Source organism: Malaclemys terrapin, chromosome 10 (genome assembly GCF_027887155.1).
Source record: "Malaclemys terrapin pileata isolate rMalTer1 chromosome 10, rMalTer1.hap1, whole genome shotgun sequence".
NCBI classification, from domain to species: domain Eukaryota; kingdom Metazoa; phylum Chordata; order Testudines; family Emydidae; genus Malaclemys; species Malaclemys terrapin.
The window spans coordinates 84,696,949-84,722,797 of NC_071514.1; the positions used below are offsets into that span (position 1 = coordinate 84,696,949).

Sequence of the window (25,849 nt, forward strand, 5' to 3'; positions counted from 1 at the left end):
GTTACTTGTAATAACTGGGTTGTTTTTTGTCTTTAATATGGAAGCCTCCGATCAGTACCCCACGCCGTTCCGACTCCGCCATCTCCGTTCGCTCGTTACACTCTGAGTCCAACATGTCCTTGCGCTCGACGTTCTCGCTCCACGAGGAAGAGGAGGAACCAGTAGGTATTTTGATGTCTTCTTTAGAAACAAAACGAGGACATTCAGTATCAAAGCAGCTTCTTTGTGTAACCTGCAGTGTGTGCATGTGGCCTTCAAATGGAAGAGCCCTTGTTTGGAGGGAATGTTGTCTAGTGGGTTGGTCAGGAGACTGGCAGTCAGGACTCCTGGGTTCCAATCCCAGCTCTGCCACTGGCTTGCTCTGTCATCTTGGACAAGTCACCTCATCTCGCTGTGCCGTAGTTTCCCCATTCGTAAAATGGGGGTTATGATAATCCTGACTGGAGAGCTGTGAGGTTTCACTGATTAACATCTGTGAAGTGCTTGGAGATCCTGGCTGTGAAGAAGGGTGCTAGAGAGGGGAAAGGGCTATGTTATCATTCTATCTGCGGGTGGCAGTGCCTGTGTAGGTCATCGCTGTCTTAGGCCCCAGTCCTGCAGTTAGCTCTACGCTGAGTCCCATCGATTTCATTGCAGCTCCACTTGGGAACAGGGATCTACCTGTTTGGAGCTTAGTACGGGATCGGGGCCTTATTCTTAAAAGCGTTAACAAGAGGTGAGCCTGTGTCACAGAGACTGCATCCAGACTTAAACGTCCCCCAGGCCAGGCCACGTCTGGTTCAAGGGTCGAGCAAATGTGTGAGTGACTCATCCTTACCACAATCCATGGGGTGCTTGGGCTGAGTTTCACTCTTGGAGCGATGTGTATTGAATCTTAAGTGACTGATCTGAAAGGTTAATACATACTTACCCCTTGGGCTGCTTTGAGCTCGGAGGGTGTACTCCATCGAGCCAGGGAATACTGCTTCTGAGCCCTGAACTTCCCGTCGAACTGGAAAACTAAAGCAGAGCTCCTGGCCCATAGTGAGAGACGCCAAGTCCCGTGGATTGCATGAGGCAGAGAAATCTTTCCTTTAGGACACCTCAGATATGCAGGGGGACGTATATATTGTTTCCAAATCACTTTCGAATGTCAGGCTTCAAATCAATAATCCAGGGGCCTTTTTACCCGGAAGGTTTAAGTGGTCTCTCACTGCTTCAGGATGGCCGTGGTTTGGCAAGGAACTCCTGCTGAGTTGAGCAGTCCCTAAGGCCTCAGACAGCCTTGTAAACTAGGGGCCAAATTCTCTGCTGGGCCAAACTGGCACAGCTCCACTTCAGTTTAAACTAGCTGACCCCACTAGGGTCCGGATCGTGCCGGATGCCGAGTACTCCCGGTTCCCAGTGAACGGAGTGGTGGGTGAGGGCCCCCAGCCATTTCTAGGCTCGGCCCCCAGCAGCTGGCCTATCGAAATTAAACTTCAGCTGGAGATAAGGCAAGTTGAGTCCTGGCAGTTGGTTAGGAAGCTTTGTTCTCTTGGCTCCTTGGTAGCCTTGGGCTGCATTGCTGGTGTTTGGCATCACAGCCACAGAACCAGACCATCTGCACTACACACAAGGCCATTTAAATCGACCCAACTTCAGAAGCATCTACACTGAAACGTTGCTCCCACTGATGGAACCACCCCACTCTGCCGACTTCGTAACTCCACCTCCCCGAGCGGCGCAGAGTCCGTGTCAGTGCGGTGTCAGTGTAGACACTGCGTTACGTACATCCACTGTTACTGGCTCTCAGGAGTCCCCTCACAATGCCCCACTCTGACAGTATAATGGATACAAGCTCTTCTGGGGAAGCCTTGCACCACCAACACAAGAACACCCGGAGCAATGTAACTACTGCGGCATCTGTATGCCAACCTAAGTCCGGTTGACTTAATAATTTTGTAGTGTAGACATGGCCTCAAAACTCTTACTGTACAAGCTGCTTCCTTACTCTCTGCTCCCTGCAGTGCGGGAAGGGGGTTGCATTTGAATTGTGGAGAAGTTCCTGACTTCACCCTTGGTCTTTCTTTGTATTCAGGAGCCCTTGGTGTTTGCCGAACAGCCATCAGTCAAACTCTGCTGCCAGTTGTGTTGTAGTGTGTTTAAAGATCCAGTCATCACAACCTGTGGGGTAAGGAAGTCCTCTTTCCACATCACTACCATGGGCTTTGTGAATTAACAATGTGGCTAGCAGCTATGCCAGCTCGACTGGTGACCATTAGATCTTGCAAGCCAAGCTGGTCTGTGCCTAGATGAGGGGAGACCTGCCAGGAAAACCCACGGTGCTCCATGAAAGGGGTTGATGATTAGTAGGTGGCTTTGTCACCTGAGAGTCTATTCTGAACCACTGCCCCACTGAGGTGGTAGGGGGCGCTGTGCTGCCAGCTGTGCTATCTGTCAAATGAGATTAAAGATGGTTAAAGATCCCATGACACTTTTCATATTGCATGTTCCAATCTTATTTCAGTTGGGTTTGTAACCCTTCCCTTCCAGTCCTGAAGAGCTTTGCTGTGCAGCGTTTCTGCAGTCTGCTGTGTTCCACCCCAGAGCTGGCTGCATTTTAGTGGTGAATAGATTGTGCCCTATCTACCAAGTGTGGTGTGAGGCTTAATTTAGTTAATGCTTTTAAAAGTCTCTAAGACCCTCAGATGAAAGGCACAGTGGAAGGGCAAAGTATTATTAATTACTTTTATATACTCCATTTTATTAGAATTTTAATGGTAGCTGTATATTATTCCCGCTTCTGTGCCACCTGCAAAAGGAATATGTCTTTACGGTAGTGTTGGGTGTATAATTCTCTAATGCTTGTAAAGTGCTGTTGGATCTATAACTAGAGAAGCACAAGGCAGGATGATTATTAAGGTAAGAGTGCTAGCTCTCGTTAGTTGAAGCTTGTTCCTTTTCAGCCAGCCAGAAAGCCTGCCTCTCTGTACACAATCCCCGTGTGACTGTTCCAGCCAGAAACCTTTCATGTAGACTCTGAGATTTACTGGTTAATATGGAAAATAACCCTCTGCAACAGGAAACCAACTGGTTTCATTTGCAGCTCTTGTTTGGCAGCTCCACAGGGAGCGCGCAGCTGTGTGAGGCAGGAAAGGGAGGCCACAGCAGAATTGCAGATAATGTATTGCTGTAATAATAACATTGCAATTCTCAAGTGACGGTGCCAAGTTGTGGCCTTGTCGCAGACTCCGGAGAACCTACTGAGTCAGATTAGAATCCTGTGAAACGCTGCGGAGTTCCTCTTTCTCTTTTTCTGTCTATGAGCTTTAGCCTGAGAGTGAGTGTGACGGGTTGAATCCCAGAAACCCCCTTGGGGCTGCCAACTGATGTGCCAAGACTACATCTGCCCCTGCTTTCCTGTCCTAGCAGCTTAGGACTTCAGTGCCCTGCCTGGTTTGAGCCAGACGCGCTAGCCTGCTGCAAACCCAGACCCAGGTCTGAACCACGTCCCCTAACAGCTGTAGGCTTAACTGAAAGCAGCTTACAGAAGTGTTCCTGTCTTTAACACTCAGATGTCCAACGCCCAATAGGGTCCAAATCCCAACTAAATCCATTTTACCCTGTATAAAGCTTATACAAGGTAAACTCATAAATTGTTTGCCCTCTATAACACCGATAGAGAGAGATGCACAGCTGTTTCCTCCCCCTCCCCAGGTATTAATACATACTCTGAGTTAATTAATAAGTAAAAAGTGATTTTATTAAATACAGAAAGTAGGATTTAAGTGGTTCCAAGTAGCGACAGACAGAACAAAGTGAATTACCAAGTGAAATAAAATAAAACACACAAATCTAAACCTAATACACTAATACAACTAAATACAGGTAAAATCTCACCCTGAGAGATGTTTCAATAAGTCTCTTTCACAGACTGGATGCCTTCCTAGTCTGGGCACAATCCTTACCCCTGGTCCAGCTCTTGTCCCAGCTCAAGTGGTAGCTAGGGGATTCCTCATGATGGCTCCTCTCTCCCTCTTTGTTCTGTTCCACCCACTTATATACCTTTTGCATAAGGCGGGAATCCTTTGTCCCTTTGTCCCACCCCCTCCTTCTCAATGGAAAAGCAGGTTAAAGATGGATTCCAGTTCAGGTGACATAATCACATGTCACAGCAGGACTTCATTACCCACTTGCCAGCACACAGGTATACAGGAAGACTTACAGGTAAAACAGGGCCATCTGCAGACAATTGACCTGGTTAATGGGAGCCATCAAGATTCCAAACCACCATTAATTGCCCACACTTTGCATAATTACAGTAGGCCCTCAGAGTTATATTTCATATTTCTAGTTTTAGATACAAGTGATACATTTATAGAAATAGGGTGATCACACTCAGTAGATCATAAGCTTTGTAATGATACTTTACAAGAGACCTTTTGCATGAAGCCTATTCCAGTTGCATTATATTCACACCATTAGCGTATTTTCATAGTGAGTCGGTTGCTTTAGTTACTGCAGGTTTCTGTTGCACGAGGGGAAAGGTAGATGCTGTGGCTTTTAACCTGGCTGGTTACAAGCCACCTTCCCATTCTTCTACCTGCACAGCTGTGCTTGGGACAGACCTAAAAGCTCTCCGGGTGGGGGGGATGAATGCAGGCAATTTGCCAAGTAGCACAGTCCAAGGGGGAAAAAGCTAAACTGTATTTTTCACCTTTGGATGCTTCTTTCATAAATTGTTACTTGTGTCATTTCTGTTTTGTAATGGGGGTGGGTGGCAGGGAAACCCGGGTTGGTCTTTGTGGGTAGAGAAATCAGCCCAGAGGATTCAGAGAGGTGCAGAGCAAGTCCCACTGGATTCACTGCAGGTGCTCAGAACCTCTGAGGATCAGGCCCCTGGTGTGGTTTTTTGGCTGCTTGAACTATATGGCCGTTTTCACACAGCTTCATTTCTCATGGTATGTGTCTGGGTGGTCACAGGGGCGTGTTACGATACCGAACAGGGAGCATATCTGCTGTGGCCCACAATCCACGGGGCTCTAGCCTCTGACAGCCTGACCCCCCCCCCCCCCCCCCCTTCTCCGCCCCCCGGATTACCTGTCTGATCATGGGGAGTCTGACAGTGCTATTCCTCTTTGCCTCCACAGCACACGTTTTGCAGAAGATGTGCCTTAACATCTGGTAAGTACAGAACCCTCCTTGTGCAATGCTCACCTCTCCCTCCTGCGTCTCTGGGCCGTTCAGCCTGGCAATCTGTTCCTCTCTTCCTCCCGGAGAAACTGAAGTGCATCAGCCTTAAAGTTGGCCAGGGTCTAGGAAGGACCCCCAAGCCTACCCCATGTGACCTGTTGTGCCTCGGATCAAGGCCCTGGGGCTCAGTGGGGAAGTACGTAGCTGTGAGCGTTCTTGCTGCGTTGGCATCCCCACTGAGCTCCCAACCCCCATTGCGGCACGTACTGAATTCAGTGCAGGCTGGAGTGGATTCCCTAGGAGCAAAGTGTTCCCAAGTCCTGGTCAGGAATGTGGAGTGGATAATCTCCAGGACAGTAAATGACCCAAGCACCAGCGGTGCCAGACTAGCGCTCCGTTCAGCCCCTCTGCTGGGGATAATTGACATGAGTTTTGACAGAGATGTCATAAATGCCTCCTTTCCTCCTATGGTTGTGTGCAGTGGTGTTGTAGCCGTGTGGATCCCAGGATATTAGAGAAGCAGGGTGGGGAAGGTCATGTCTTTTACTGGACCAACTTATGTGGCTCGAAAGCTTGTCAATCACCAACAGATGTTGGTCCAAATAAGAGGTATTACCGCAGCCAACTTGTGTCTCCTTTCCTCCTGGCATCCTGTTCATGCCAGCTCTTCTAGCCGCTGATTTCCAGTCAATCCAAAAGTTAAGCAACGTGTCGCCTCTTTTCTTCAATAAACTCCGGTTCAGAAAGCCAGGAGAGGCTCTCTCGGAGATGGAGTAGCCAGCACCTCTCTCCTTTGCACACCATGCTATTAAAACCCATCTTTCTCTCTGCGTGGCACATGAACACGAACGGCGCTGTTCCAGCCCCAGGCCCAGCCGTGCTGATAGCTGGCCTTTCCCCCTCTTCCAGGGAAGGCTCCCCGAGGGCTCATTCTGCCTACAGATGTTTGGCTTTCAAGTGAGAAGGCTCCCCCCATTGTCCTCGTTTGCTCCTTCCCACCCCCGGGCTCTGCAGCAGGAGGCTTCGTAGGTGTGATTTTGGCTCTTTGCTCTGGGGTTTGTCCAGCGAACAAAGTCACCAGAGCCGTCCGTGGGAAAGCATCTGTTCCCTTTTCATCAGAGCTGGGGTGCAGATGTTTGTATTCTGTGCACACAGAGAGCGAAAAGAAACCTCCCCTCACCGGCTCTGCCTGCTGAGACAGCAGAGAGGTGGCTGGAGCTGAGGTGGGAAAGACGCCTAGCACAAAGCAATCGGGTTTAAGGCTCTGTTGACTCAGTGACTTTGGACCACCACTCCTCCCTTCCTCTCCCCCCCAAATAACTGGGATTTGTGCTCCGGAGTCACGGGGCTCTTTGCAGATCTCTCCCTCGAGCCCTGCATGTGCCCGGGGTTAGTGGTGATCACAGCCAGCCGTGCCCTAGGCTGTGTGACCGGCACTAGTGCAGCTGACGCCGGTTTGACACTTGAGCAAACGGCACCGGTGCAAATGGCTACACGAGAGGTTTCCCCAGTGAACATTACAGGCTTGCACTGATGCAGCTGTTCCAGGAGCTGGCTCTGAGGGCTGAAATCAGGGCTAACCCCCGGCATAGAGAAAAGAACCTGCACAAACACCACAGAAAACAGGCCTGCCGGGGGCCAGCTGCCCTCTGCTTGGAGTGTCGTAACTAACACCTCTCTCTCCCCTCTCCCCCCCTCTCAGAGAAGTGCCCAGTGGACAACGCCAAACTGACTGTGGTTGTTAACAATATTGCTGTGGCCGAGCAGATAGGGGAGCTGTTCATTCACTGTAAATATGGCTGCCGGCCCGCCGCCAGCAGCAAGCCTGCTGCCTTCGAGGTGGACCCCCACGGATGCCCCTTTACCATTAAACTGAGCGCCCGGAAGTAAGTGCCTTGTGAGCAGAGGATGACCTCTCCGGGGCGGGGCCTCTAGTGCTGGTTTATTGCTCTGTGTTTGCAACGTTATACGGCTCCTTGCAACAGTTCTGCTCCCATGGTCCTTCTGTCCAGCCCTGTGCTGCTGGGAATGGGGTGGGTGCAGGAGGGGACACCCTCTCCTCTGTCTTAGTGAGGCACTCGGAGACGCTGTGTGGCAGTAGCGGGGTCAGAACTGACCCAAACGTCCCTGCACAGGGATGTTGTACTGCTGAATGTGATGCCTTTCAGCTGAGATCTAAAACTGAGGCTCTGGCCACCTGTGACAAGGACCACAGGCTCTCCAAGAGATGGGGCATTAAACCCACTATCCTACCTCCATTCCCTTTTGGGGAATTCCCATCCTGCCTCCCTAATCCACCCCCTGTCCCCCGCAGCATTTAATTTGCTTCATGTCCTCAGCTGTTGGGTGCCGTTGATCAGCTGCCATTTCATCTGTCTGTGGAAGGACTGATGCAATTGGAGAAGCTGGTGCTGTCCACATGTCTGTGGCCTGTGTATCCTCCAGCAATTGCAGCCGTATTCTTACTGCAAACCTGGTTAAATGGAGGTTCAAAGATAGCTTCCAGCATCAGAACAAGTGTGTATCTAGAGAGGGGAAGGTTTTGATTAGCTGGAGTTCTCATAAGGGCTGCTTTGCTCCACGCCCTGTCAAGCCACGTGGTTTCCCATCCTCGCTGCCTGTCGGTGACTTTCTCTCCTTTGTGCCTTTCCCTGTGTGCACAGAGATCACGAAAGCAGCTGTGATTACAGACCAGTTCGCTGTCCCAATAACCCCAGCTGCCCACCTCTCTTGAAAATGAACCTGGAGGCGCATCTCAAAGAGTGTGAACACATCAAGTGCCCTCATTCCAAATATGGGTAAGCAGTGGGGCTCCAGGGACTGGCACCGGGAGAGCCGGCTGGGCCCTTCACTGCTAGTGGGGGTTGGAGTCCATTTCTGGGCTGTCTTTCAGACACCGGGTTCTTGAGCTGTGTTGGGCAGGGCCCTGAGACCGAATCTGGTGCTTGGCCTCACTCTCCGGGGCCAAGAAGGTCTGCAGAAGTGAGCACGTTGAACTCCCCCCGAGGAGAGCATAGCCCATGCTGCTCAGGTGTGACCACTGCTGGCCTTTGGCAGTGTCCCGAGAAGACTACAATGGGAGAGCCTGCTAGAGAGAGTGGCAGGATCTGTCCAGGGCAGAACTGATACAAGGAGAAGGAAAGTGCAGCTGAGGTCGCTGCTCTCTGTGCTGGAATCCCTGGGCAGGAAGGTTCCCTGGTCTGGGAAATGCCCTGCCTGCAGGACCCGAGGCCTGAGGGCACTGGCATGGCTAGGACCCAGTGCCAGAGGTGGAGGCTGGAAGGTGGCTGTTGTGTGAGGAGACTCCCCTCTGATGTATGACTGCAGAGCTCGGCTCTGCTAGAACAGTTGTGATGCACAGACCAGCCTCTGCAATTTGCCAGGAGCCGGGGTGCATGCGGGAGGCCCAAGCCAGCACCCACTGTGTCCACTGGAGCTTGTCCCTTGACTTTAACGGCAGCGGGACAGGGCCTTCGCGGAGCACGTGCACTGACAGAATACTTTGGACCCTGCCTGGGATCTGCTTGTTCTTGGAACTTCCTGGAGAGAGGGATCGGAAGAGCCTGCTTGGGCGAGTTCCCCAGCAGGACCAGGTGCAGCGGCTCAGCCTTGGCCTTCTCCTGTGGTTACAGGGGAGGGGTGACTGCAGCCACGATTGGCCTTTGGGCACTGCAGCCCCAGAGAGATCCCTCCAGAGGGGAGTGGGGCGTGAGAGCCTTCGCCTGTATCTGTCTAAGTGCCCAGCGCAGGAGCCAGTGGGCACTAGGCCCTCCCGACAAAGCCTGGCTCCAGCCTCCATCTCTCCCCTTCCCTCCAGGTGTACGTTCATAGGAAATCAAGACACCTACGAGACTCACTTGGAGATGTGTAAGTTTGAGGGGCTGAAGGAGTTCCTGCAGCAGACAGACGACCGCTTCCACGAGATGCAGGTGGCAATGGCTCAGAAGGACCAAGAAATCGCCTTCCTGCGCTCAATGCTGGGCAAGCTCTCAGAGAAGATTGACCAGTTGGAGAAGAACCTGGAACTCAAATTTGGTGAGTCTCCGGGCCAAGGGCCTGGCTCCTCCTTCAGGACTTTACAGCTAGGTGGTCACGTTTGTCAAGGCTTTAAACTTCCCATTCGCACCATAGTGAAAAGTAGCTGTGGGCAAACCTCGGGGGGGGAAGGGATTCCCTTGGGCTGAACAACCAAAATTCAGCTGATCTTCGGAGCTACCTGGGTTTCTTGGGTGTGCAGGTTTGGGGCCTGATCTGACACCTCTTATGCTGGACATAATTTCCCTTGGGAATTGTAAGGTCCCTTATTAAGATTTACCATGACTCCGCTTCCACACAAGTGTTCCTTGAGTAGTCCAAAGGCCACTGGGTCTTAATGACTTTTACACACTCACCCTCTCCCTCTCCCACACTTTATATCCTAACACAATACAGTTGTGAGCATCGGCCACAATACTCACAGCACAGTCAGGCCTGGGAGTAACTCCAAGGGGGTTAGGAAAAGGCTCTGCTAGAGAGACATCTGCAAGCCTTGCTTTTTATACCCCAGAACGAACAAGTGTGAACGTTTGCCAAAGACACAAAAGGGGGTCGGAGCTGAACCCTGCACCTGGGGCCCAATTAACCAGGGTGTTTATATTTCTGTTAGTTCAACCCCCGCCCTCAGTAAGGTAACTGCAGGTATTTCCAGGGTCACGCCAAATGTAACACAAACACCCTGGGGTAGTGAGTGAGTTTCCTGGCCTGGGGGTGACGGCCCTGCCCTTCTGTCACCCTAGATGTGCTGGATGAGAACCAAAGCAAGCTGAGCGAGGACCTGATGGAGTTCCGGAGGGATGCCTCCATGCTAAATGTGAGTCTTTTGCATGATACGGGGCGTCGGGGAGGAGCCTGTCCATCGTAGTCCTCTGGTGAAGAAAGGGTTAACAGCATGTACTTGTAAAGCTTCTCTTCCCGTGGGCGGGGGGAGAATCGGGTTAGGGGTTCAAAATGGCCAAGCCCTAGTTCCCTCCGCACCGGCTCTGTTCGCCCCCCGTTTTGTGTTTGCCATAGCCGGGCAGGGATCCCTGCGTGCACAAGGTGAAAGGGCGCCAGAGCACAGCTGGAATCTGGCCCGGTGGGCAGCCCGGCTGCCTGTGGAAGCCCTTGGAATTGGCTTGGAGGCCTTAGTGTGGCGCAGGCTGGAGCCAGGCTGTGGTGCAGGTGCCAACAGGACACTCGTTGCAGGGAGCCAGGACTCTAGCACTCCTGGGCCTTTTGTTGCAGCCAGGGATCGGCCCAGGGCTGGTTCTTTGGGTCTTTACCGCAGTTCTCTCTTACCACTGGCAGGAGAATTGTGCAGAGCCGCGGTAATTGTCTAGTACTAACACGTAGCAGGCCCTTGGCAGCCCCTTCTGGTGCTTCTCAGGGCATTGATAAGATCCCCTTCCAGCCAGGGTTCAGGTGGGACACGTCCCGCCAGCAGCGCACACCCCAGCTCTGTGCATGCTGCTCAGGACTGAATGCAGAGCACGCTAGCCCTAACGGGGACAGATACAGCCAGCAAAGCGGCTCCGTTGGAGATGGAAAGGCCCGGGCCCCGGAGCACTGTGTCGAGTGACCCCTGCAATATTTTCAGGCAAAGTGGATTTGGAAAGCACCGCAGAATGAGTAGCTCCTCACGACGGCCTGGCCCTGCCCGGTGTCAGTTTTAGGACGAGGAAGGATTGTGCATTTTGAAAGGTGTACGAGTGTCCACATCCAGACCCTGATCCCAGGGAGACCCGGGCTGAGCCCCGTACCCACAGGAGGGTGAAAGTAGGTGCCTGCTCACCTCTGCAGAGACAACATGCATGGCTATAAGGAAGGTGCTTCCAGACCTCCACTTTCCCCTGGCCAGAGAACGAACCCCCTGGGTGAGCACTGCCAGGCGCTCCTGTCCTCAGTCCGGAGGCTGCTGGCTGGAGCTCTCAGCGTTTGTAGGGAGGTATTAAAGCACTGGCTCAGACTCCGTGGGAAGCCTAGCGGAGTGCCTGCCAGTGCCGGGACTCCGCATGGATTCCAGTTGCTTTGCTTCTAACCCTGCCTGGTTTGTTTTTCAGGATGAACTGTCCCACATCAACGCCCGCCTCAACATGGGCATCCTAGGATGTGAGTAGACGTTCGATGCTCTCGCCCTTGGCTTGCCCCAGAATGTTAGGCTTGTTGTTACGATGTCTCAGCAGATCCCTTTGGGAGCAAGGCATCAACTGACTCCGTGTATTTCCCATAATGCATTTCAGGCTTGCGTAACACACCAGCTCTTGTCTGTAGAACCCTCCCTCCCCTCTGAGTTCCATGGGCGGTTCTGTGCTGGCAGGGCCTAGCGTCATGGTTCCCCTAATCCCCTCCTGCCTCTTCTCACTCCACAGCGTACGATCCTCAGCAGATCTTCAAATGCAAGGGGACCTTTGTCGGGCACCAAGGCCCTGTCTGGTGTCTGTGTGTTTACTCCATAGGAGACTTGCTTTTCAGTGGCTCCTCAGACAAAACCATTAAGGTAAGAGCCCCGCAGCACGTGCGCACTTTAGACAGGACCATCCACCCCTCAGCTGGGCTCGGAGTGTAGTTCCACATCCGAATTTACCTGCTCGGCCCCAGGTTTGAGCTGAAATGGCTCTTCCCAACTCCACCTGGGCCGGAAGCATTGTTCAGTTATCTGCACAAAGATGCCAGACCCACGTGTCTCCTCTCAGGAGACAAATCCAGACTTCTGAGCTCTTTATGAAACCCTGATCCTGATCTCACGCCTGCTGTTCATGTTTTCACCTTGTCCCAGTTCAGCCTTTAGAGAGTGTTTCAGTTGCTAATTCTTTATTTTCCATGGTGGCTAAAGCCCTTTTAGAAGCTGGAAAACAAAATAGATTTTCCCTATGAAATGTGTCCATTTTACAAACATTGTTTGCTTTTCCTTTCCTGCGTTTGAATAGAGCAAATTGACAGTCCAACCAAAACAACATTTTCAAATGTTATCCTGGCCAGCCGCCAGTGTCACGCATGATTGACTGATGGACGGATGTCAGCAAAGCTCTGGGAATTGTGAATTTCACTGATTACTAGAAAACGGGGTGCCTATAGACCTTACATAAACAGAGACTGTCATGGTTGAATCTTGGTTCTTTTTGGTTTATTTATTCAAGGGCTGGGAGCCAGGACTTCTGGGTTCCAATCCTGCTTGAGTTGCTGACGCTCAGATCTGGGGCAAGTCACTTGAGGCCTGATTGATTGGATTTTCTCCACAGGGGAGCGGAGCTTGCTCTGCTCCTATTGACATCAGGGAATGCTGTGCGTATCCAGCACCAATGGCAATTGGCCTGGTCATCTATCTGGGCCTCACGCTGGGAGTAATAATTCTTAACTACCTCTGGCCAAGGGGCACTGGAAGTCTTAATGCATGGGAAGTGGCAAGTGCTTAAAGATCTGAGGCTGGCAAAGCATAACTTTTAGTGTTCCATTTGTCTGCATTTTTCTCCCAATACTTTGCATTCTGAGATGAAGGACCTGGTTTCCATTGGCTGGAGCCACAAATGCCAACATGTAGGCATGGTGGGGTATCCAATCAGGGAGGCCAGGTTAGAAAAGCAGGCCTGAGCTTGGTTAGCAGGCACCACCCTCTTCTCTCTGCCTGTGTCCTGCTCTCCCAGTATGGAAAACTGTTGCTGTATGGTTGGTTTTGAGGTCATTTGTACTAATAGCACATAATACTCAGCAGCTGAAATCCCCATGCAGCAGGAATGATAATGGGGAACACACATTCTTCATGCTCAGACACTGGGAGTGGTGAGAAAAGCTAGCACTCACCGCCCATGTGTTTGCCTGATTCCATCAGGGTCCCCCAGCTGACATTGCCTGGCATTTTCTTACTAGGGGTTTTAGGAAAGTTTGTTGTCTGCCCTGGCGCTGTGGAGCTGCTGTGGCTGCGTTTCAGGGTTTGGTGTCCCTTGGAAATTCAGCCTGACCCTGCTTGCGACATTTCCTTTCCTAGATGTGCTCATCTCTGCCGGTCAGACAGGAAAACAGGTGCACAGAGGACACAGGAAACAGCTGACTGATTTCCCCACTCTCCTGGCTCAGCTGACTTCCTGCTCTGATCCCCAGCTGCTCTCGAGAGCAGGCCTGGGATCTCCTGCTAACTTGTCTTTCCTGTTAGGTGTGGGATACCTGCACCACATACAAGTGCCAAAAGACCTTGGAGGGCCACGATGGGATTGTTCTCGCTCTCTGCATTCAGGGGTGAGTGGAGCGGATGATTTTTGTGCCGCTGGGAGGGGAAATGGGGACTTGCAACGAGAGACTTGTGGTCTGTTCTCTGGCCTCTCTTAATTAGTGAATTATGAGAAGAGGGACTAAGATGTTAATTTCCTTCCTAATTCTGGCGTGCGCACGTGCACCAGGCTTTTACACACATGCGCATGTGGATGGGAGGGGCCAGAATCCCAGATCTCCCCATTTAATAAGCCAGACGGACAAATGGGCAAAGTCATCAGAGTGAAAAGCCCCTGGGTCCCAGCCCTGTGCATCTGGGAGATGATGAGCAGAGTGTTTTGTTTGGGGACGGGGGTGTCGCCCCGGCTCCTTTCCACTGAGCAGGCAGGGGTGGGGCGAGGAGGGTCTGAAAGGTGCGAGGTTCCTGTTTCTGTGTCCCGTGAGCAGAGCCGCCGGGACAGCTGGAATCCCACCGCTGGCTCTCCCTCGCTGACGTCCTTTCATTGTCTTGTGACGTTACAGGAACAAGCTGTACAGCGGCTCTGCTGACTGCACCATCATTGTGAGTATCCGACGTCGGCATGTGGGAGGTTACAGGGCACAACAGCTTGTGAAAAGCAGCCCCTCCGCTGTCCTCTTGGCTGGGAATGGCCGGAGAGAGCAAGAGAACAAAGGAATCCCTTGCGTGTGGTTTCCCCATCCCGGGGATGAATTCTAATAATAAAAGGGGGGCGTTTGTCTCTTTCAAGTGACCTACACTTGACTAGATGCCCCAGTGCACAGTGGGAAGCCATGGCATTGAACTGGCTCAGGGCTGACCATACAGGGCGTGGAGTAAATGGCAAGTTCTAATCCAGCAGTGGCTTCCTGGGAAGGCTCTGTCCTGCCACACGAGGGACCTGGCCTCCAGCTTCTGTGGCCTGCCAGGGCTGGGAGTGGGGCACGGAGCCGCTGACTCCTCGCCACCTCTTCTGCTGATTCACAGGAGGCTGTGTTAGTGTCTGGGATGAGAGTCCCACTCAGGAGCCCTCCTGTCGAACCTACGTCCATCAGAGAGGGGCTGTATCCTCTGGGCACAGATGCCGTCTATCCTGTCACAGCTGCCCTTGCTGTGTTTTCCTGCCGGGGGTATTTCCAGGGCAGACAGGCGAGAGGGGGAACTGCAGGGGGGTTCCAGAGCAGGCCAATCCCTAACCGATTTTGTCTTCCTTTTCGAGGTCTGGGATATTCAAACCTTGCAGAAGGTGAACACGATCCGAGCGCATGACAATCCTGTTTGCACTTTGGTCTCCTCCCACAACATGCTGTTCAGTGGCTCCCTTAAAGCCATTAAGGTAGAGGGCTGAGAAGGCACCTGTTGGGGTTGGGTGGCCATTGGGGGAGAAGTTCGCTGGCAAGAAAAGGCTCTTTTGGGCCTGCGTGCGTCTGTCTGCACTAATCAGTGCTCTGGTTAGCGCTGCAGCGTGAGCTTAGGGGGCGGCAGACACTAGGAGGGACAGCTGCAAGTCGATTTTGGAGCAGCTGACTGAAGAGCCTTGCTTGTTTGTGTTGACTCCTACAAATTGGAGGCTGTGGGCACGTGTGTAGTTGGTGTGTACTTGTGCAAACACACAGACCCATGCGGGGGCTCGTGTACCATGTGCTTAGAGCAGGGGACTGGGATCAGGGCCAAGATCGCCACAAGGGAGCAGTGACTTCAGGTGCCTGTTTTTGGGTGTCCAACCTGAGAGCCCTTCAAAGGGGCTGGTTTCCAGAGGGTGCGTGCCACACAGTCTGGCCGTCGGGGGGCCATTCAAGGTGTCTGGTTGGGCACCCACAATTGCAAGTCCTTTGGAAAATCTCGGCCAGCTCTCCTGGGTTCTGTTTCCAGCTCTGCTGGCAAGTCACCATGTGATCTTGGGTGAGCTGCTTAGCTTGGCTGTGCCTCGATTTCCCCATCTGCTGGGGTGTCGTGTGGCTCAAGGGCTTTGGGACTTGTCAGGCACCAGAGAGCTGTCATTCAAACAACCTGCGTTTAGTAAATAGGCATTTAAAAAATAAACCTGGCTCCATGTGTGCTAGGTGAGTGGAGCAGAGAACTAACACCTGCTCCAATGTCCTCTCCTCCTGACGCACGTGCCTCAGTGCTGTTCCCCTGCATTGCTCCCTGGCTTCGCAGCTGCTGCTGGACTGCTCCGTCGAGGGTTCTGGGGACGCTGTGTGTATGTTGTATTGCAGCCCCTAGCACAGGGCGGGCGAGTCCCAGGCAGAAAACGTTCTCCGCTGCAGTTGCTTCTGTTTAAACTTCCAGGCATGTGGCTCACGTTAGAGACGGGCTGTACAAACGGCAGTGTGAATTTATCTGTACCTCAGCAGCTCCAGTGGATCTTCCCAGGGCCTGACACTGCTGCTCTCACTTCTCCCCCCACGTGCAAGGGCCAGTATGGGATCGAGGCCCCACTTCCACCCTCTTTGGGGACCTTGTGTTGTCTCTCTGCACAGAGGTGGATTTCGTGCAGGAAGCAGCCCTGCAGAGTTAGTCGTAGCCATTTGGACTGGTCTTTCTGACCACAATGGCCCTGCTTAGCAGTGTGCAAGCTGACCCGTCGTGTGTGTGTGTGTGTGTGTGTGTGTGCCTGCCGCAGGTCTGGGACATCGTGGGCACCGAACTCAAGCTGAAAAAGGAATTGACAGGTCTCAATCACTGGGTGCGAGCACTTGTGGCTTCTCAAAACTATCTCTACAGTGGGTCTTACCAAACAATCAAGGTAAGTATGCTGATGACGTGTGTGTGAGTAAAGCACCTTCCAACCTCCAGCACTAACTTCCTATCTGTGCAAAACCAAAGGCAGCCGGGAGCACTTGGCAGCGTGCTTTCACAGCCGTTGCGTCACTGACACATTGGAGTTTACTCCGGCGATTGTGGCTGGTCGGTTCCCATCTTTGCAGTAATATCAGAGTTTGGCAGGTCCAAGCTGCTGTTTGACATTAGCCAAGCCCAACACTGCCATGTAGCCATGGCCCTTCTCCAGCTGCTGGGACGTTGTCGTCCATTCTCCGGCACTGACCCTGCTGCTGCTAAGAGAAGAGGGGCAGTGTCTGGGCTGCAGAATCACCATCGTTCTGCATTTGGTTCCTGTAAGCGTCTCGTCTTTGTTGGCCCAGTCCCTGCTGGTTAACTTAGCAGCTGGTGTCTGGACTGTTGGAAAGTTGGGGTACATTGTGCCTGGAGCCCCCTGCTCCGCACCCTCTCCCCTCCTGTGACAATGGGGCCACCTCCCCTTCCCTTCCTGGGACAGGACCAGGCTCGGGCCTGGTTTTGCTGGGCCCAGCTCTGTATTTTGCTGCCCGTCAGACGCTGGCTATGGGAGTGGTGCAGCTCATGCCCCGGTAGGAACTTAGCCAAGAGTCTTTCCACCTGTTGCCGGCCCATTGGCCCTGCCTGGGACAGAGCCACTGGCCCCAACAGGCCCTCCAGCCAGTCTGGAAAGACACCACCGGCTACGCACTGAGAGGAATCCAGTGTATCGCTCCGGGGCTCACTCGTTCCTACTGGGCTGCTGCACTGGAGCGCCGCTGACCTGTACGGGGGCTGTTTCAGATCTGGGACATCCGGAACCTGGAGTGTGTCCATGTGCTGCAGACGTCAGGGGGCAGCGTGTACTCCATCGCCGTGACCAACCATCACATCGTGTGTGGCACCTACGAGAACCTCATCCATGTAAGAACACGGAGTCCGGCGGCGCGGTCCTGCCGCTCCCTCCCTGCAGAACGGGCACAGCATGGCTAGCCGTGCCGGGATATCCCCAGCATCTGCTGTGCCAACGGGCCCACCTCCCTCCTGCCCAGCAGGCTGACGGAGCACCCTGAGGGATAAGAGATGGACTCCACTGAGGCTATCCAGGCCATGTGCTTTCCCATTCTCTAGGGGCTGGCCTGAGACCCACCCTCTCGGTGCTGGGGGTGCCAGGCAGTCAGAGGGTGCTGTTACCCTCTCTGATCGGTCCCGCTCTGCAGGCCTGGGCGCTGGCCTAGCTTGCTCCCGCTCCGCACCCTTGGATGTTGGCTCCGTCACTCTGAGCTGTCTCTCTCCTGTTCTCCTCACTCAGGTCTGGGATATCGAGTCGAAGGAGCAGGTGCGCACGCTGACCGGGCACGTGGGGACGGTGTACGCCCTGGCCGTCATCTCCACGCCGGATCAAACCAAAGTCTTCAGCGCGTCGTACGATCGCTCTCTCAGGGTACGTGCTGCCGTGGCCTTGCCTAGCTGGGGGAGAGGCTCCCGAGGCTGAGGGGGAAGCAGCGTTGGGAGGCTAGTCCCCACGTAGACCTTGCACCCTTCACCTGCAGCCCTTACGGCTCTCCTTTGCTTTTAGGTTCTCAGTGTCAGGTGAGGAGGGGGCGACTGGCTGCTGCAGGGGACTGGGAGTGAGGGGTCCTGGGTCAAGTCCTGTCTCCTGGTGCCCTTCCGCTGTGTGTTCCTCAGTCCCTCCAGCTGTAAAACGGGGCTCGGTGCAGCCGTAGTGTCTTCGTGTTTGGAGAGCTGCCGATGCAAGGGGGCTGCAGAGCGTGCTGTTCCCGGTGACACTGACTAGTGATGCCCCAGTGCAGAGCCTTGCCAGAACCTGTTCACTACGGACCGGTCTGACTCTGGCCTGGCACTCGGGAGAACTGGGGTTAGTTAGTACCCGGCGGTGGGACACTGGGACACTGAACTGAAGGAGTGAGAGGCAGGCAGATGTGGTGGTGCTGGGACCATGTCCATATCCAGACAGCCGGGACGTGGTGACGCAGAGAGACTGTCTCAGTTCAGCGCCCCGGGCCTGGTTCCTGTAACTAACACAGGTCCCTGGGAGAGTAACATAGGTCCCCGAAGGGCAAGGGAGGCCTCTAGGCTGGGGGTGGAGAATTCTTTGGTCTTTGTTCGCACTCCCAGATTGTTTCCTTCCCTTCGTGGCCAGAGTCCTCTCCTCTGAGCCCCCTTGGTGCCTGGGCAGACAGGCCTTGCGGTCCCCAGCTTCGCATTCACACGTCCCTGCATGTGCTTCCAGGTGTGGAGCATGGACAACATGATTTGCACTCAGACGCTGCTGCGGCACCAGGGCAGCGTGACGGCGCTCGCAGTCTCCAGGGGCCGCCTCTTCTCCGGCGCTGTGGACAGCACTGTCAAGGTCGGTTGCCCCTGGGCTTTCCACTGCAGCTTCCTCACCGAGGGGAGAACCCAGAGCCCAGCACCTTGTCCTGGCGGGAGGGGGTTACCCTGGGAGGGCTGCAGCTTGGCGAGAGCAGCTGTTGCCCACGACGTGTCCACTCTTCGGGGGGCTGTGGCTGCAGGGCTGGGGCTCCCCTTTCCTCCTGGGTCACTAGGGCAGCAACCGCGAGTCGGGCAGCAGAACGGGCCCCAGCTGGCCAGCAGGGATCGCTAGGGGCTCAGCTTCGAGAAGGGCGTTTTTGGGGCGGGAGAGGAAGGAACCGGCTGTGTTCCCTTGACTGACCTGGATCCCTGTTCACCCATCCCTCCCGGCCTCCACAGGTCTGGACGTGCTAACGGTAACAGCTGCACCGGTCCTGCACCCCGAGTACCAAAATCTCCTTCTCCTCTGCCGGCCTGTTGGACGACTGACACCGCTCTGAAATAGCTGCTGCCGTCCTCTGCTCACCACCACCACCTGCTGCCTTCCATTGGCCACAGCAACTGCGCCCTCAGCATCGCTCGTCCCTCCGACCTGCCGTCGCCCAGGGACGCCCCAGAAGTCAGCCGTGTCCCATGAAATAGGTGGGAGACCTGGCCTGCTGCGAGGGCCGGTGGGTCACTGCTTTTCTCCGTATTGCACACAGCACTGGGCAGGGGTTTGTTACTGTGGTGTCACCATGGCAGAGCCTGACCCAAAGGCTCGGCATGCCAAACGGGACACGTGCTGGCTGGGCTGGTCGAGCCAAGCAAGGCGCAGTTGGTGTGGACGCCAGGCGGCAATGGGACAGCACAACTCAGCTGGTCGCAGCGGAGCCTGTCGAGGAAGCGAAGGACCAGGAGCGAGGTCACTTTGCAAACAGGAGAACTGAGCTTCGGCCTTGTCCTCCGCCCGGGCCCCTCTCTGTCGCTCTCGTATTTAATTTGACTGCCCAGACGATAGCGAGCTGTTGTTTGGCCTTTCAAGAGGAATCTTCCTTGTGTAGCCAGGTACGATTTTTACACCACACGCTAGTTCTCTGATCAAGTAACACGAGCGCATCGGTTCACCCTCCCTGTAATTACAGTCTCCACATTAAAGAGAAAAAGCCTCTGTTGCATTTTTACTCACATTTTCTACGGTTTTTAAGATTGTAATATAATTGGATTATTTCTTCATTGACAATAAAAGTGGAAAGAGCTGTTCCAGGCACGTGTGAGTTACTTGGGGGAGGGCCAGCTGCCACCCGCCTGGCCTTCCACGGGCACGCACTTCCCAACCCTGCACACCTGGGCAGGGGAGCTCGTCCCTGCGCCAGGCACAGCAGGTGTGGGAGCCACTAGGGGTATGTCTGCACAGCCCTAGACACCCACAGCTGGCCTGAGCCCCGGCAGCCCGAGTCAGCGAAGGGCGGTTTCATGGCTGTGTAGACTGCTGGGCTTTGCTGGGACCCTGCGAGGGTCCCAGAGCCTGGGCTGCAGCCTGAGCCCCGAAGTCTACACAGCCATGAAACAGCCCCACAGCGTGAGCCAGCTGGCAGAGGCCAGCCATGGGTTTTTCTTTGCAGTGTAGACCTAGGGTAAGGCAAGAGCCACGAGAAGTGAAGGGTGAGGCACCCGTGGGGGTGAAGTGAGTTCTTTAAAAATTCTTCTCCCATTGGCATAGGTGCTTGGGGCCGTTCCCCTCCATACGCTCCGTAACTGCTGCCGCGGCTCAGGGCCACGCGGTGGGTGCGAATCAGGAGGGGTCTCTGAGCCGACGCGCCGATCGGCTACTGGCAGCAGAGTAAGACCGCAGGAATGGAGTAACTGACAGTAGCATTGTCGTGTGTAGTCCAAGCGCATGCCTGTCTCCCCCCATTACCTTCACTTGGTATCATCCCTGGCCCTATCAAAGCAGAGAGCTACGCTTAGGGCTAGATCTGCATCACGGCTGGGAGGGCCCTGGCGAGACCAGTATCAACAGTGCTTTGAGCTGGTTGTGGCCCCAGGGTGTTAGAGCCCTGCGTACTTGCCTCTTAGCTGAGGGCAAAAGCCATGGGAAACAGTGTCTCCTACCAGGGCTAGAACGACACCCACTGCCTTGCAGAGCAGCAGCACTGGGAGTGGGGGGCTGAGGAAGAGGGGTCTGGGCGTGTTTGTAAGCAAAGGTTGGGGGGGAGCATATGGGACTAGCGCTGCAGCTTCTCCTAGGGCCATTAGTGTCTGTGGCCCCAGACCTGGGCTTGCCCCAATGGAGGAGCAGGGTTCCAAGCAGACTGAGTCAGTATGGGTGGGATATACCCAGAGCTAAGGGGGGGCCGGGCCAAGCACTGCACAGGGAGGCGCTGACCTCCGGTAGCAGAGCAGCGCATGAGATGACAAAGTGAAACAGCTGCTTGTTCCGCTGCCTTATCCCCTGCACCTGCCAGACACGGAGGGAGCCTGGCCCAGCTTGTGCCGCTGGTATCTGCTGTGCCTTCCACCCTTGCCAGGAGGCCTCGCCTTAACCCTGGGTACGGGCACCCGCGGGGCAGCTACACAAAAAGTCTGAGCTCCTCCAGATGTTCCCCAGAGGTTGGGGGGCACTAACCCCACTGGTGGAAAGCCGTTCAGACTCAATATTTCATTCGTAACATACCCGGCCAGCAATGCTCACCTAAAGAGCCATTCACCCACTCCTGCTGGCCCCGAAGAGCAGGCCACTAATGCCACAGCCTCACAGGGGGCGGTGAGTAACCGGCACATTCGTTCTGGTTTAAATCTCACCCTAAACATACCCAGATTAAACTGCTGCTGGGTGCGGCCGCACCATTATCCAGATAGACAGCGCACAAGGGGTCAGGAATCAGCCCCCTGGGCTGACTGCAGGCAACCAAAAGGGTTTTTCCACTATGCTTAAACCACCACCACCTTTGCTCGCTGTCTAAGCTAAGTGAAAGCGGGGGACTGGGCCCGCTACTGTGGGAAACTTTCCTGCCTTAGACACGACCCCAGTGCAGTGGGCTAGCGAAAGGATCTGAGTCCCCGCTCCCACTCCCTTTACCCAGAGGCCTGCCTGGCTGCCAGAGCTCCCCTTCCACTCTCGTGTGTGGCAGAGTCCTCGTAACCCTGACAAGGCTGGCCCAGGATTCCTGAGGGGGGTGGGTGGTTGATCCCCACCTTGTCATGGTCATGTTGGACAGGGGCTAGGGCGGGGGGGGGGAGGCAAATTTTTGGCCTGAGGGCCACATCAGGGTGGGGAAATTGTAGGCAGGGCCATGGATATAGGGCTGGGGCAGTGGGTTGGGGTGGGAAGGGGGTCCAGTGTGCAGAAAGGGGCTCAGGGCAAGGGGTTGGGGTGCAAGAGGAGTGCAGTTGGGGGCCTCAGGGCAGGGGGTGGGGTGCAGCAGGGGACTAGGGGGCTCAGGGCAAGGGGTTCCTGGCCAATCGGAGCTGCAGGGGGGGGGGGGGGGGGCGGTGCCTGGAGGCGAGAGCAGCACATGGAGTTCTGCACACGCCCCCACCCCTCCCGCCCCGCAGGGACGTGGTGCCAGCTGCTTCCAGGAGTGGCACGGGGCCAGGGCAGGCAGGGAGCCAGCCTTAGCCCCGCTGCTCCACGGGGCTGGCAATCCTGTGGGCCAACTCCAAGTCGGGCCTGCAGGGCCTCTTGGCTGGGGGCGTCTCCCTGCACTGGGCCCAGTGCCCAGGGTCCCCCTCGCTCTCCCAAGCTGTTCACCGCAGTCAAGCTCTGCTCTGCCTCCAGCTCTGCTCAGGCCCCCTGGCTCTCCTCTTAACGCTGCCCCACTCCTGCCCAGGCACTGGGCCTGAGCAGGAAGGGGTCTGCTGCCTGGGCCCAAACAGCCAGGTGGCCCCAGCCCCTGGAGCTGCAGGCTGGTCCCTGGGCCGTGCCCAGGCTGGCGTTACATGGTTGACAGCCCCTGTTCCCGTCCATAGAGCAGCCACATCTCCCGCCCCCACTGCCTACAACATCCGCCCTGCAGCCTCCAATGATGACGTAGGCACTAGCTCCTGCTCATACCAGCAGAGAGCAGGTTGTCTAAACCCTGAGAGCCCCACGGCCAGGGACTCTGAAACACTCAGCTCCGCAGGGGTTTCAAATTCTTGCTAAGCCTTTAGTACAGCACCTGACTCAAATGGGGGAGGGGGGACACAGCTGCTGCTATAACATGGGCGAATAAGAAGCGAATACGAGGAGCTTTGCTCTCGCCGGTAACAAGAAGGGAGATGGCCGACACCAGCCCGCCTCTCGATCGTTTTCCTCAGCCACGCTTTCAATCAGGGAGATTTGTTTAGGAGTAACGGGGTCAAGTTTAGCATCAAAAGCCTTAAAGTGTCTTGCTGGAGCCAGAGCCGCGGGAAAGGGCGTGACCTCAGCCCCAGCTCCCTTACCCAGTGCCAAAGACATTTACCGCGTCTGGGCCAGGCCAACGCCTCCAGCCCTGGGAATGCCCCTGGTGAATATAGTGCAGCCAGGGGCCAGGCCCGCTGCACCAAGCCCCCGAGCTACAGGACGAGCTCTGGGCGTGCTGCTCAGGGCAGTTCCATTTCCATCCTAATTTGCCAACTTGCAAAAGGTGTCAGTATTGCGGGTGCACGACCTGAGCCAGGCAGCAGCCGGGCTGGGGATTTCACGCCCTGGGGCCCTGGGAGTGAAGCAAGCAGGGAAGGTTTGGTTTAATTGTCCCGCAGCGCAGTGACCGTGTCAGTCCCCATGTCCACAGGTGGCTGCCCCAGTTTTCCGCGCTACATGCTCACCCCATGCTCCTGGGAGGGTTAGGAACACCTGCTCCTCCACGCCACAGTCACTTCTGCCAGGGTTGTAACAGAACACCCACGCCCCATCTGGCCGCACCCCCCATTAACGACAGCAGCCAGGCCTAGCCAAACAAGAGTGGCACCCACCTTGAGTTTTCTGACATTTATTGAGAGCCGATGGCAGTAAATGCAGTCAGTCAAGCATACCACTGCCACATGCCTGACAAAAAATTACAGTATGAGTCAGTCCATCGCAGGGGACCAGAAGGACATATACACACACTGTACAACCTGGTGCTTTAGGAATGGTCTGTACCATGGAATTTTTTTTTTGGTTGGAGTTAATTCCCAACAATAAAAATAACATTTGTCTCTTTTACAATTAAGGTTGATAAGGATTTTTTTTTCCTTTAAATATTTGTTGCCAGACTTTTTATAGGAGCAAACGTCTTCAAAGCACCACGAGCCATTTAATATTCAGAATAGTCATAATAATATAGGTGGAACCGAAGCACAGAAGAGCAGGGAAAAGCACCAAGATGCATAGCTTTGACAGAATGGGAATACAATACAGATTCCATAACTTAATCATAAAAAATATATATATATGTATATCTCCATCATGTAGAACTTTATGGATTTTGTTAAGATACATTTTTTTCTTTACAACAGATAGTTCTAGGCTTTTTTTTAAAGAAATTTCAAAGTTGTGCCAAACACATCTGGATCAGCAAACACAATGGGAGAAAAAGAGAGAGAGAGAGAGAGCAGTTTGTACGTCTCAGAAAAAAATGACATCAACACGTTGTTTTGAAACCACAAGCAAAATGCATTCATCAGAATTCAAGCGATAAACCAGACTCCAAATCCTGTTTATACATGAATATACAGCTGTGTATTCTCAAGAATACGCACACACACACACATTCACACACAAAAAAAGAAAAAAAACCAACCTCCAGATCAGAGTTAACAAAAACCTTCATGAAACAAGGCACATCCTTTGAGTTTCTTAAACGGTGTAAAAATAAAGGAAGAACACTGAATTCCAACAGAAAAACAAACCGAAAGCTGTTTGCACAGACCTTCTAACGAGATAAAAGGTATCTTATGCTTGTGCTACTCTTAATATGATCTTGCCACAAAGACATAGAGCTTATTGTAATCTAATAGATTTTTCTCCAGCTAAAATCCAGTTCTCTTGATTTTTTTAAAAACTTTTATTATATAATTGATACTATTTTTAATATTTTAAATATATATTTGTTAAAGTTTATTCCTTTTTTTAATTTCTGGGGGAAAATATCTGTCTTAAATCTTTTTTTCCCAATAAATTAATACTTCTTTATATAGCTTATTATTTCTTCATCCTTTATCACCCTCCAGAGAAAGAGTTTTTGTTCCCCAACTCGGAAGCGTTCCTAACACTTCACTGCAGTAGGGCATTGTCCTAACTACAGGCCTCGCTCAGCCATGTCCTCCTCTGCTCTGCTTGCTTCGGCCAAGGCCCTCTTTCCTCTGCAATGAGCTCAGCGCATGTAAGAAACCTACTGGGATACAGAGCGAGCTAACAACCCTCTTGGACAGGAGGCTCAAGCCATAAGCGAAGGAGCTGACCCCCTGGGCTGGTCTGTATTCCCCTAGCCCAATTTTGGGTCCCCAAGGTTATTGGTTTGACAAAGGAGCAAATGTATCGGGATGTGGCAGGGGAAATCACTGGCACTTGCAAGAAGCAGGGAAGCCGATCCCAGCCCCCTCACTCACACATGGCCCCGCTGACATCCATGGGCCTAGGCCTGCGAGTAACAGCTACCTACCTGGGTACAGGCTGCAGGATGGGTGGCCTCGGAACTGGAGCCCTTGTAGATGGGAAATGCTGGTCTGGCAAGAGTTTGGAGGAAAAGCCCTGACAATACATCAGCTGCTCGGCCTCGTTCCTGCTGGCCAACCCCAGGCATTGATGCTTGAGCCCAACTAACAGCTCCACGGCTGCTAGTTCTGGTCCGGTTGTCACCCCTGCTTGTTCAGACACAGCAAGAGGCTGGGGGGAAGGGAGACAGGTTATAGAAATGGGGCAGGACATTGAGGCTTTAGAAACCGATGAACAATTTGGGATTTCTCAGACATGCCCCTCCAGTCCCTGGGGCCAGCATCGCAGTGCATGGCTTACCAGCCCCTTGGAGACTTGAAAAGGGACTGGACATCCTAGGGGGAATCCAGCAGAACCAGAGTTAGCAGAACTAATGGCCACACACACATGGGCAGGGACATTCAAGCTGCTGCTTCAGCGCTGTAGCCAAATGCTGATGGGTAGGGCTGGTCTCCATGGCACTGCGGTGCAAGCCAGACGGGTGGGAATGGTTGAGAACTCTAATTGCCCCCCGTAGACCCGCTGGCACAAACTAAAAGGTACACAGTACGTCGTAACCTAACGGCCACGCTGGGTCAGACCAATGGTCCATCCATCCCAGTGTCCTGTCTTCTGGCAGTGGCCAGCACCAGATGGTTCAGAGGGAATGAAGAGAACAGGGCAATTATCGAGTGAGCCATCCCCTGCTGTCCAGCCATCGAAGGACCAATCCTCTATGA

At 53.9% G+C, this 25,849-nt stretch overlaps 1 protein-coding gene across 4 annotated transcripts in view; it reads left to right on the top strand.

Moving 5' to 3' along the window:
• Window positions 1–19,729, top strand: part of TRAF7 (TNF receptor associated factor 7) — a 43,336-nt gene extending 23,607 nt beyond the window's left edge. For all 4 annotated transcript variants that reach the window (XM_054041690.1, XM_054041691.1, XM_054041692.1 and 1 more), the window contains 17 exons: window positions 45–161; window positions 2,060–2,152; window positions 5,112–5,145; window positions 6,857–7,040; window positions 7,818–7,952; window positions 8,972–9,189; window positions 9,930–10,003; window positions 11,232–11,280; window positions 11,541–11,668; window positions 13,319–13,401; window positions 13,897–13,936; window positions 14,592–14,708; window positions 15,999–16,121; window positions 16,955–17,074; window positions 17,463–17,594; window positions 18,405–18,524; window positions 18,887–19,729. In XM_054041690.1, coding sequence (XP_053897665.1) covers window positions 45–161; window positions 2,060–2,152; window positions 5,112–5,145; window positions 6,857–7,040; window positions 7,818–7,952; window positions 8,972–9,189; window positions 9,930–10,003; window positions 11,232–11,280; window positions 11,541–11,668; window positions 13,319–13,401; window positions 13,897–13,936; window positions 14,592–14,708; window positions 15,999–16,121; window positions 16,955–17,074; window positions 17,463–17,594; window positions 18,405–18,524; window positions 18,887–18,901 — 1,782 coding nt within the window. In that variant the 3' untranslated portion in view covers window positions 18,902–19,729. The remainder of the gene's footprint in view (window positions 1–44; window positions 162–2,059; window positions 2,153–5,111; window positions 5,146–6,856; window positions 7,041–7,817; window positions 7,953–8,971; window positions 9,190–9,929; window positions 10,004–11,231; window positions 11,281–11,540; window positions 11,669–13,318; window positions 13,402–13,896; window positions 13,937–14,591; window positions 14,709–15,998; window positions 16,122–16,954; window positions 17,075–17,462; window positions 17,595–18,404; window positions 18,525–18,886) is intronic.
• The last annotated feature ends 6,120 nt before the right edge of the window (window positions 19,730–25,849 follow it).